The sequence below is a fragment of the Spinacia oleracea genome, chromosome 1, assembly GCF_020520425.1.
Source record: "Spinacia oleracea cultivar Varoflay chromosome 1, BTI_SOV_V1, whole genome shotgun sequence".
NCBI classification, from domain to species: domain Eukaryota; kingdom Viridiplantae; phylum Streptophyta; class Magnoliopsida; order Caryophyllales; family Amaranthaceae; genus Spinacia; species Spinacia oleracea.
Window position 1 is genome coordinate 133,982,017 of NC_079487.1, and position 12,545 is coordinate 133,994,561.

The following is a 12,545-nucleotide window of genomic DNA, read 5'->3' on the forward strand; positions in this document are numbered from 1 at the left end:
CAATAATACCAATTATAACCTCAAACTTCTAATTTTGTCAATTACAACCTTAAACTTATACATCAATTTTAAATTACAACCCAAAGTTATTTTCCAGCAAAAATTGCTGAAAAATGATGTAATAATGTTATTAAAAAAACAATTACATAATCTATAAAGAAAATTAAAACGAAAAATAAGAACTAAACAAAAAAATCGAAAAATAAGAACTAAAAAAAATCGAAAAATGACATCATCTTCCAGTGATTTTTATCGGGAAATTAATGACTTCGGGTTGTAATTTAAAATGGAAGTATAAGTTTGAGGTTGTAATTGGCAAAATTAAAAGTTGGGGGTTGTATTTGGCAAATAGGGAACTTTATTAGGTTGTATTTGCCAAATTTGCCATATATTAATGACAGCAAAAGTTGGATCAAAGTAAACAGGATAATGCAGAAATTCAAAACTACTGTTCTGCAACAAAGTCTGTTAGCTGTACATAACATTGATGCAAGTTAAACATAACCACGAAATTTTTAGTATGTAACCAAAATACAAGTTAAAAAGCCACGAAACTAAGTGCACAGAACAGGCATAACTGACAACTGCAAAGAGGCTATACATGCCTGAAAAAAAGAACCAAAATATTGTGGCGAATGACCAGAGGTTCAATGCTCATTGTTCGAGGCTGGGGTTTCAAAATTTGATGGTGAATATTGCATGGGTTCGTTCATGCACCATTTTGTGCTCTTAACCTCGCCATGGTAGGGCCGATTGCTCTGTCTCTTAAAGTTTTGTAGGACCATGACTTCTTAGCCGAAGAAGTCTCTTTCTTGTTCCAGCTATCTTTATTTGTTGCATTCCACTTGTGTGCTTGAGTTTGAGATGATGTTCATGTTCCACCGAAAACTCACCCTGAATCCGGATTAGCCATAAGGGTAAACCAGGTGGTAACACACACAAAAAAAAAAGTCGAGACAATGCACATAAACGTTGTTTCATTTCACATCTTGTCATTGCATAATCAAAGAAGGTAGGATCGCTGTAGCTTCACCATCAATCACAAGGAGACTACCTTTTTTGAGACACCTAGTCGAAAATTTCACACTGGCCAACCAAAACCAAACAACCAAAGTCAAGATTTAATTTCCATACTTGATTAGATGGGCTTTAATTCCCATAATTCTGGTAAAGTTGAGTTGCTTACAGATAGTTTGTCTTGAAATTTCTTATATTCATTGCTTGCACTTCACCGACAATCTCATCTCCAACATAAACAGGTTGTCTGAATTGCAGATTTTGTGAAACATAAACAGCACCAGGCTACAAGAACAAAACACTATAAAGTAAGGCACAAACACAACCCAAATGCATGAATGGTTGTAAATCTTGTAATGCAAAACTCCAGATTTAACATCACTCAAGATGTGCACATCTTGGTAGAACTTGAGTGCGATATGCAAACAATTTTTGGTGTTCAATAAAGCTGATTTTTGCTCCTTCCATCCCACTAAACGTAGGTGTTTTGAGATTTATTTGCTTTTGTTTTGCAAGCTATTGTGGAGGAAAGTAAAGACACTAAACATAAATTAGACTATCTTAGGTTAGCAGAAGGGTTGTATCGCCGAGAAACCACGAACCAAACACCCCCTAAAATATCTTGGGAGTTCCTATGATAGGAGAACCATACCACACTTTTCCATGCAAAGCCTTCAGTTAGAAAAGTAGTGTGTGGGAATGGGATGAATCACGGCTTTTAAAATGCCCTCTTATGGTGGCAAGTTGCATATGTTATAGTGATCTGGGACAGGAGAAGCCCCTCACAAAATAGAAATATTGGCCTTTGGAAAACACTTGATCGCTTGGCTTCTTCTGCAGTTGATTTCACTTGCAGACCACAGACTACCAAAGTGAGGGATTCACATGAATCAATAGGGCATATTTCTCGAGCAGCTAGCACTCTAAAAATATAGACATCTATTTTGTTTAACGTTTAATTTTTGTCCTGTACAGAGCACTCTCCTAGTTTGATGGGTGAATCAATGTTTCCTTAATATGCCATGATACGATAAGATATCCGCGAGTCCTAGTTTTAGAGTGCTCTGTACAGAAAAAAAAAAATTAGTTACCCGTGAGTCCTAGTTTTTAAGTTTCAAGTATCTAAACGAAAAGTATCTGGAAAAAGACTTAAATAACAATGTGGTAGAATTATTTTTCCGTTTTACAACAGCCACAAAGCACAACCTAGCATATGTATCCAAACAGCAACTGCTATTTTTTATATTGGGTCTGGTTGTCTAGTATTTTTGGGAAGAGAGGAATCTCTGTGTATTCCAAAATGCATCAAGGCAAAATTGCGCTAGAGATTATTTAGTTGATGCATCAAGTTGGTAACTAAAGCAACCGGTTTAGGGAAGCTGTGTTTGCGGGGAGCACTTTTAGTCCTTAACAAGCTAAATAGATGTGGTTCCTCCTAGAATTATTTGAAGAAAATGACACTTAGGATGGAATCTCTAATGCTAATTATCCCCTCTTTCCGTTATACTATATTGATCATATAACTCCTAAACACATCATTATGCCCACATAACTCCTAAACGCAACCCCATTTCCACATAACTCCTAAACGCAACCCCACCTCCACATGACTCCTACGCACAACATTGACTACTGCCTAGAATATACAAGTAACATTAAATCAATAGCTTGTTCTGTTTAGTTCATCAATATACTTAAGATCTCTCATACTAAAAGTGGAACACCAAAAACCAATTTACCAAGAGCATAGACATAGAATAAGTAAAAGGAAAGAATATATCCGTGACTTACAAAATGAGAGGAAATAATCCGAGGAAACAAGGAAGCAACTAGCATCCCATGAACAAGTCGATCTTGAAATCCAGCAATATGAGCACACTCGGTGTCAAAGTGCAGAGGATTTATGTCATCACTGACTTTGGAATATGCAACAACATCCTCATCAGTAAATATTTTTCGCTGCTGTAAAACATCTCCTATTTTCACAGTTGACTTTACCTCAGAACTATACTTGTAGGAGGAGAAAAAGCTTGACGCAAGGCGGTTGGATAGCATCCTCATCGTTCATAAATACCACTGAGTTCCTAAATAACACAATGCAAAAACTGGCTCAAGTTAGACTACCTATTCAATCTAAACTCATAGCACTACATGATTAGAAAATAGTTTCATCACATAATTTTGACCAGAAACTCAATATACTAGAACACCTCTGGGCATCATCAGTAATTCAGTTAAAAGGAAAACATCCATGCAATAGAAGATGCTAGTAACCAATACAGTAAACCTCCTCCAATTTGCATGCGTGCCAAAAACAAGCAATTCCAAACCATCATTTAGATATACTTTTTTAAATAGATGTATCTTTTTTATAAAAAAAAATATTTTCGGTATGTAATTTTCATTTTACCTTTCTCGTTAGATATTGCATATTTGTATCACATTCAAGAATTTAGGTGTATAGGTATAAATAGTTTTCTATGTATTCTGACATTTAGTTATGAAAGATATAATGCCTAAACACATATAGAAATAATAGCACCCATTACTTTCTTCATCTTATCATATATTCTTCTCATATCATGGCATCAGTGTGTGCTCTAACTGATACAGCAAAGCAATCAAAATTATTATTAGCTTTCTTGAGGCTCAAAGCACACCAATACAAAGTTTGGCCAAGCTAGCAAGTGTTCAGTGTGGTTATTTCCCTCAGAAAATTTCAATCCACTAACAAATCATACATATTATTTTAGATACTAAGATAATCATTGGGAAAGAACTCTAAAGAACAATCTCAAGTCTGTACTGTTCTTTTATTCAGATATTTGTATCTCCAAAAAGTTTACGTTTCCTGATTTTGCAAGCTAATATGGACAAAATTTAGCCTTAAATATGCCATTTTTCACATCTAATCACAAGTTTAATTTATACACATTTTGACCATCAGAACATTTCTTTTATAAAAATCTCCTCAACACTCTCACATTTCCTATTCTCTATTTCCTATCCCTGTGTCTTCCACCCCAACCCTACGCAACAACACCAGTTAGTCACCAAGTAAGGCTATCCAAAAACTGCGACATCCATAAACACACTAATTTCAAATTGGAACATCTAAGTTCACAGAAATTACACTCAATTTCCCTGGTTTTTCGACGGAGGCATATAATCAGTTTTCAGCGACTATCAATCACCAAGTACCTTAATAATTTCCCCAGTTTGCTCAACTCTGTTGGCAACTCTTTTGAACTTCAAGACTTTGTCAGTTTAAGGTCTGCAAGTTATTCAGTTTGCTTAGTGTTGCAGGAAGAAATCCATTTCATAACTGTGAGGACATGTCAAGATATCTCAAATGAACCAGCTTTTCTATTGTTCTGGGCAAGTTTCTGAGAGTTGTGCTAAATATACATAATACCTGCAAGAATCTTGCCTTTTAAGTAATTGTCTGATGTCCCGAATTCTTGCTCCTGTGTAATTACACCACAACTTAAATATGTGTGTGTATAATTTCCATCTCACTGAAAGTACTTGAACTATTTGGACCTCCATTTTACCAACAGATAGGCGTCAAATTTTTTGCTTCAACTTGTAAATTTTGATCATAGCATATAATAATTTTTTTACATATCTAAAGAAATAAGTTAGTAACATCTCTTTTTTAACCTCTCCATCTTATATAAGGATTTACCTCGTAGGAAAAAGAATATGAAGGAGAGTGCACTTTTGTCCCCGGGTTATGTTATGTGTTGAAACTTGAATAAGGGATTAATAACACATTTGGAAGTTGCACAAAGCAAGAAGTTAATAAATCTAATAAAATTCAATATGATCATTTTGTGAATTTTCTTTTTTTGTTTTATGTATACTCCTAAGAACTATGAACTCTAGCAGAACATGGAGTACATAGACAGTTGAACTTGAACTGACTTTGAATTTTTCCAAGTTGAATTTCAAAAGGTTAATATCAAGTTTTTTGCTGTCCAATACACTTCATTAACACGAACCTATACTACAAGAAAATCATATTTTAGCGTCTGAACTGAAGTAATCACAAAATCTCTTTACTGACGGACCTTTTTTGTATAACAGTCATACAAGGAACATTACAATAAAGGTAACCATTACTAATGCTACTAATACATTGATCATCGACATATGAAAATGATCCTTAAGGCCTGAGATTAGTCCTGAACTACTGATTGTTTATTTCCTGAAAACAAAGCCTAGAAGAACAAAAATAACACATAGCACCCTCTTACAGTCTTACCCCTCCACCATAGCACTCATACTTGCTAGTGAATGGTGATTGTTGTTTTGTAATCTCTCATAAATTATGCTCCAAGCTCAAACCTTACAAAAACCCGACCCTTTTGGAGCCTAAAAACATCCAACCTATTGCAGAACAAATGCAAAATCCCCACAAGAAATCTACCAACCAACACCGCAAAGTAGCACAATGACATTCCTTTGGCTTTCTGCTAAAATTACCACCTTAACAAACCCTTCATTGCTCAATGTGTAATTTAGTAAACAACAGTCAGCAAAAAAAAGCATGACCAATTCGTGGTATGCTAATCAAACAATTTGGAAAAACACCAAAACAAGCCCAACAGGATATATTTAACAATTTGAAACCTATCCTATCAGAAAAATCGAAACATACCATACAAGTATAAAACGAATCTCGCAACACCAAAAACCCAGAATAAATTTAACAATTTGGAAAATTGCAAATAAAATCAACAGAAAAATCGATTGTAGATAATTACCAAAAATTGCAGCACCAGAGAAGGGGAGGTGGTCGGCAGAGGCGGCGACGACTATGATACAACTCCAATTACAAGAGACGCTGCTTTTGTTGTTAGCGTTTAAGAGTATGAGAATGCGATAGGATTGACCGATTGAGGACTGAGGAGGAGGAAGAAGATGCAGATTGGAGGGGTTTTTTTTTCCTAAAAAAAAAGGTAGGTGGGGCTCAAATTAACCAATATAAAAGTGGACGGCTAAAATCTTTATCTTTTTCATGTTCTATTTTGCACGCACTACTCTTTCCGTTCCTTAACACTCGCATCGTTTTCACTAGACACTTTTGTCAACACATAATTTTGACCACCAATATCTTTAAGAGCATTTTCAGCGGTAAGTTATTTGTTAAATTAGCTTGCCATGCCACATAATATATTAATTAAGCTACTTTCCTTTTTAGCTAGTTGGTACCACAATAGTTAGCTATTAGCTTGGTATTAATATAGTAATATTTGTCAATTAATATTTTAAATATAATATAATTTAATATTATTTTGTTGGTCAATTTTTTTCAAACAAACTAGTGTGTGGCCCGGGCGATGCCACGATCACTACATTGAATAGTTAAAATGTTAAAATTTTCTCAAGCTCAATATTTGACGAAATACATGTATATCATAAAGTGAAAAACATCCATTAAGTTCGTCTACGTACTGCACAGACACACTATGTCATTTATCATGTCAAGTAATTTTTCAATTAGATCATCTTACACTTTGTATAATTTGTATTCTAGTGGAACTAAGTGCTTCAAATTAATAAACACCAAATTAGATATATGCAGCCATGCAAAGTATTCCTAGTTGATGCTTATGAGATTTATGACATCATGCTCTTCATAGTTGGCCTAATTCTTTATTTTTATTTTTTCCAAAATAGTCCATAGAAAATAAAAAATCAAATAAAAATTTAGTTGGATTAGACTTCATGTTAACATTTATTTGTAAATTTATGTGAAGAAATAAACCACAATTGATGGTTGGTTAAGATAGTAATGAGAATTATCATCCAGACATGAGGTCTAGAGTTCAAACCTCATTGTATTGATTTTTGGTTATCCATTACATTACATACCACTTGGTTAGTGAATGATGTGGCGCAAAGGGAAGAGTACTACGTGGCACATAGACGTTTTCCACAACGCCTTTTAATATATTAGTATAGATATAGATATAGATTGTAACTAGTTCTTTGGCCCGTTCGATGAACGGGCTATTTATAGGAAACATGAGAGTATTATACATAGGCATGCAGAACATGTTCCACCAACACTAACATGTTTACAGCAAAAAATGAAACTCCTTAAGCCTCACGGTTAAATTCCACTAATACAGAGTAGTCTTTGTAGTTTATACACGTTACTTGCCAAAGCTAAAGTGCTAAACAATGTAAATACGTAGTAGCATATATAAGTACATGTAACCAAGTGTGTCTTGGCCTAGTGGAAATGATTCCACCTTCCAACCAAAAGGTTGGGGGTTCAATCCCCACTAGGGGCACTTTGAGGAGGGTTCCCCTTATCACTCTCCCCACTCTCAAAGTGTCTAGCCTGCTAACCCGAGCGGGTTGACCCGTGCGGGATTCCGACCCGGTAGGGCTATTTTTCTTACCTTGCAATATATATATATATATATATATATATATATATATATATATATATATATATATATATATATATATATATATATATATATATATATATATATATATATATATATATATATATAAATTAGGATATTAATTCACATATCCAAATTAATTATAAGCCGAATAAATAAATAAATAATTAAACTGGCGTCTGGAAAAAATCATCTTGCAATGAGACAATGAATGCAGAAGTACCCGATGCTCATAATGTAGCTATAGTGCAGTTAGTAGCTAATCAACAATATTGCACAACAATGACGGCAAAGGAAGTTAGCTAATGAAATCAAATCAATTAAAGAGGAAGTTAGCCATCGTAGGAGGCCGAGAAGCCCCTACAACTCAGTAAACTAAATCACCAATCCATGGTTTGTGCCATTCTTCTTCACCGTGTACCCTATTACAAAATCATAAAAATTAAACCCATTTCAGATACAAAATTGGGCATGTTAGCGAAATTTTAAATAAAATTCTAAAAGCCACCAAATAACCAATAATCAAATATACAAGAACCTCAATTTTAAAAAGATACGAAGTATAATATCCGAAACAACCAATCAAGAAAAATACATTGTTCATCATATACCCACCTAATGTTGCAAAATTTCCCTTAAAATATACTAAAGTATGAAGTTGAACTTGATATAGAAGTCAGTGGAAATATTAAAGAAATTTTGAAGCCCAAATTGACGAAAAGATCGGTATTTGTTGAGTTAGCTGCACATTTTCAAATTCATATAATTGTCTGAAAAACAACCCAATAGAAGAATTAAAATCAATTGTGGCAACAGATGAAAGCAAAGAAACGTACCTAATCAAAATTGAATGTAGAAAATTGGATTTAAATGGCTAAAAGTAAAGAAGAAACCGTTAAAATGCTAACGGTTTCTAATTCATTTCCCTTAATGAATCAATTAATAGTTCCAATTAAATTATGAAAACGGTTAAGTTGTACTCAAGAGACAAAAAAATGAGAACTGAATTAAATAAATTGTATAGAGGGATTAATTTGATTGTTGAAGGAATATTTGAATTTGAATTGAATGGGGCATTAATTTTGAAGGTTGAAGGAGCTAGAAGATGGAAGGGGTGGGAGATGAATAGATGATACCGTAGGAAGTGGCATCATTGGAAGGGGAAAAGTTATGGAAAAAGGAAAAAAATGGTGAACAAAGAGAATGACACATGACAATATGGTATACAATGACACGTGGCAATATTGTGTACATGGTTTAGATTTTTATAGACTAGGTATAGATTAGCTTGTTTAAGCTAATTTGTTTGGCCAAACTAATTTATCATTTAAACTCCAATGGTCAGCTAGTAGCTTGGAATTTCTACAAATTGCAAATTAGTCCTTAGCTAGTTACAACTCATCGATAAATTTCCTTTTTCTTTTTTTTTTAATATAAACACTTGTATTTTTTATATTTTCTCTATTACTTATTTTTATCTTTTCCCTATTACTTACAAAAGTCGAACACTCACCCCTCGTTTGCGTTTTTTTTTCCAATTTTTCTCCTCATCAATGTAATGACATATTTAGCTTTGTTTGGATGCCTATTGGACAAATCCATATTGCATTTGACGTACTAAGGTTCTCTATGACACTCATTTTCCCAAAAAACTTATAATAAGTATATGGCCAAATCCATATTACTATTACTTTTAACCATATAAAAAAAAAATAGTTATGAATTTATGATGTAAGAGTATGATTATCAAGACTTCAAGAATCAAGAGTGTATGATCAATTTATCTTATTTCCATACGTCAAAAACATTTTCAGATTAATAATTCTTTGCATTATTTTTGCTTGTTTGGCGAAGAATTACATCATACACAACTATATACGCATAATTTTAAATATTTAAATGAATATAATTATTGAATACTCTATATAGTTATGTGGTATTTAAATAAGGAGTGGATTCATCGTGTACAAATTGTCAAAACTAATGGAGTTACCGGTTAATAAAATTAAAATGAATAGGCCTATTTCGGGTTCACTCGGAGCTTTAGCATTGAACAACACAATGTAGAATGTAGTTCAAGCTTTCGAGAAGTTTTACAACTTTATCATACATAAACTTTATCTAACTACATATTATAAAAACTTGTAAAATATTAATATTTTGAAAATATATATTAAGATGAAGCCGAGAATTTGTGCAAGTATTAAGGGACGAAGGGAATATTTATTATGAGCGATAGAATTAATGATTCTTAAGCTCTATTTGATTGAGAGGAATCGGAAGGAAAATAAAGGAAAAATAGTTAAGCCATACGAAGCGTAGCACTTGTCTTTTCAAATTCTAGCGCTCATCATAAAAATGAGATCGAATTTGAAGAGGTCCTATCTATATTAGACCTAATCAAATGGCGGGCCGGGCTTGTGCATTAAAAACCAGCCCGCTATGTCGGGTCGGGTCGGGTCAAGATCGGGGCCAAAATTTTGTGCACAAACCCATTACTTTCGGGCCAAAAATACCGGGGTTTTCGGGCCATTTTCGGGCCGGGCCAAATTTATAACTAAAAATTGTATTTTTGTGTTTCCCAAACCCGTCAAAAAAAATAAAATTTTCGGGGCGGGCCCGAAAAACGGGCCGGAAAATTCTGCCCAAACTCGCAAAAAATTTGGGCGGGCCGGGCCAGGCTGACGGGTCGGGCTCGTCTTGATCGGGTCTAATATATATATAGTCTAGTCTATATAAATAATATTATTCCCTTGCAATTTGCAGAGCACACATTCATTCTATAATTATATTCCTAAATTGCGATGGCTAAAACAAAGAAGATGAACAAGGTAGAAGACAGAATAAGCAGCTTACCAGATAGTCTTCTCATCACCATAATCTCTCTACTCCCTCTCGATTTGGCTGCCGCCACCTCCGTCTTATCTCGGCGATGGCGCCACCTTTGGAATCACATTACCTACCTCTCCCTACATTTTCCAAACAACCCTAAGTTGGATGAATTGGAGTATTTTTTCGCAACTGTAAATCATATCCTATCCCAAATTAAATCCCCCAAAATCCACACTTTTGTACTTCGTTTCCCTGCTGGTATATTGTCCACACATCGACTTCTGGGTGAGGCGACCCCAAATATCTCTGGTTTTTGGGTTCCTTGGATTACTCAACTCTGCCGTCGAAATCCAGAGGTAATCGAGGTAAACTTTCGAAGTTTTTCAGAAACCAAACAAATCTATGCGATGCCCAGTTGTCTGTTTGAAACTCAATCACTGGTGAAACTAACAATTTTTCCAGAACTTGAGTTTAAATTACCTGATAATCAGTTGTCATTCGTTGTTCTTCCTAACTTGAAGAAGCTTCAGCTGTGTCTCAATGATTCACATCGTGTTTTGATGGGTACCCTTTTTAAGTGTTGTCCAGTATTGGAAGCTTTATATTTAAACCTAACGTTGTTTGAGAAGGATCACTTAATTCATATATTAGCCCCCAATTTGAAGACTTTAATGATCCAAATCGCTGACAACGATGACGACATTGTCGATAGTAAATTTGTGATTGATACTCCTAAGTTAGAACAATGGGATATAATGGATTGTTTAGCTTTTTATGATTTGGTTAAGATTCCCAGTAATTTACAAGTGACAGTTTCCTTACATGAAGCTTATTTCTATGGTGAGAAAGATTATGATAATCAATTACTTGATTTAATTCGAGTGATTTCTTGTGCTAAATCCCTTGTAATAGAAGATGCTGGTGGTCTTCTATTGTATTGTCTTTCTAAATTGGAGAGAAATTCAAATTCACTTCCAATCTTCCATAACTTGACCCATTTTAGCTTTCCCTGCAACTGGGAAGAGTCGTTTCGTTTACCCAGTTGTTTCTTAGGTAACTTACAGAGGCTACAGATACAGGATTTGGATTGCGCAAAATATGATTTCAAGTTTGTACAACACATTTTGAATGATGCTAGTTCTTTAGAGATGCTTCAATTGTCTTTTAATCATCCATCTTTTGGACTATCACCATCTAGGAAAAGTAAACTAGAGGTGGAATTCAAGTTCTGTAAGAAACTCTTCATGCTTCCAAGGAGTTCACCTGATTGTGAGATTGTCTTCTCCTGTGAAAGGATCACTGCTTCAAGTAACGACTTCAGAGATGGTGTACTTTCTTGCAAAATCGTAGATTGATATCACATTATCAACTGCGTAAAACTGAGTTGTGTGTATGATAGATATCAGGTTCAAATCTCCATCCCCATTTGTAATTTGTATTGTTCCGGCGATTACCCATTTTTTACACCACTACTCTTCTATTTTGAAATAATAGTTTTTAATTACCTTCATGATGCATATTTGCATACTATGCGCGCAAATGTTTGTATTTGAATTTCTAAGGAAAATATGTTTGATTACAATGCCTTCGCATTTTCAGAGATTTGGAGCCTTGTATGATTGAAATAAGGTGGAGTAATTGATTTGCGGGTTTTGATGTTGCTTTGTAGAGACCAAATTCTTAATATACTTCTATTGATTGTGATGAGTATAGTATTCTATTCAATATAGTCATACACTACTTGAAAAATTAAGCACGAAAATAGTTCTAGAACAAGGGTAACTTTGATCTAAACTTAAACAACAAACTCAATCCGTATTTGATTCGAATTTGAATACGTCTTATCCGAATACGACCCGAATTCGAAACTCGTCGATCCACACTCTGCTCGAAAAAGAGACTTAATTAGTCGATTTGGATATGACCTGTACTAGAAGTAACCAGTCAAAAAGTGTACCCGTATCTGACATACATACGAACCAAATCGAACTGATTAGAGTTTATAAATTCTTTTATATTGGACATTAAAAAATATAGAAATATTGGTTTAAGTAAAATATAGATTATTCTATCTTTAACCTTTTAAAAGTTGGAGACAGCAGTTCAACATCTTACTACATATAACAAGGTACTTTACCTAGTTACCTTTATCGATCTCTTTCTCCTCACCCCACTATGTAGGTACGTGAGCCGCCAACGTGCTTAGGCTTTTCTGTCGATGTACGTAACCGTTTGCATCCACCACCACCGCCCAAGTACTTCGGGAATGTT

At 34.4% G+C, this 12,545-nt stretch overlaps 2 protein-coding genes across 4 annotated transcripts; one reads left to right on the forward strand and one right to left on the reverse strand.

Moving 5' to 3' along the window:
- Positions 1-451: 451 nt before the first annotated feature.
- On the reverse strand, positions 452-6,003 carry LOC110793527 (3-hydroxyacyl-[acyl-carrier-protein] dehydratase FERN, mitochondrial). Of its 3 annotated transcripts, XM_056830001.1 has the most exons (6): positions 5,787-6,003; positions 4,433-4,484; positions 4,219-4,291; positions 2,809-3,101; positions 1,187-1,302; positions 452-1,086 (listed from the first exon to the last, which is right to left on the reverse strand). In XM_056830001.1, the coding sequence occupies exons 4-6, from the start codon at positions 3,076-3,078 to the stop codon at positions 993-995; spliced, it is 480 nt and encodes a 159-aa protein (XP_056685979.1). In that variant the 5' UTR covers positions 3,079-3,101; positions 4,219-4,291; positions 4,433-4,484; positions 5,787-6,003; the 3' UTR covers positions 452-992. The 3 variants fall into 3 exon arrangements, with proteins under 3 accessions (XP_056685979.1, XP_056685982.1, XP_021854100.1); XM_056830004.1 differs by lacking the exon at positions 4,219-4,291; XM_021998408.2 differs by lacking the exons at positions 4,219-4,291; positions 4,433-4,484 and having other exon boundaries at positions 5,787-6,002.
- A 4,202-nt stretch (positions 6,004-10,205) lies between these two features.
- On the forward strand, positions 10,206-11,978 carry LOC110792767 (F-box/LRR-repeat protein At4g14103). Its single transcript, XM_021997592.2, has one exon. It carries the CDS (start codon positions 10,247-10,249, stop codon positions 11,627-11,629), a length of 1,383 nt encoding a protein of 460 aa, XP_021853284.1. The 5' UTR covers positions 10,206-10,246; the 3' UTR covers positions 11,630-11,978.
- The last annotated feature ends 567 nt before the right edge of the window (positions 11,979-12,545 follow it).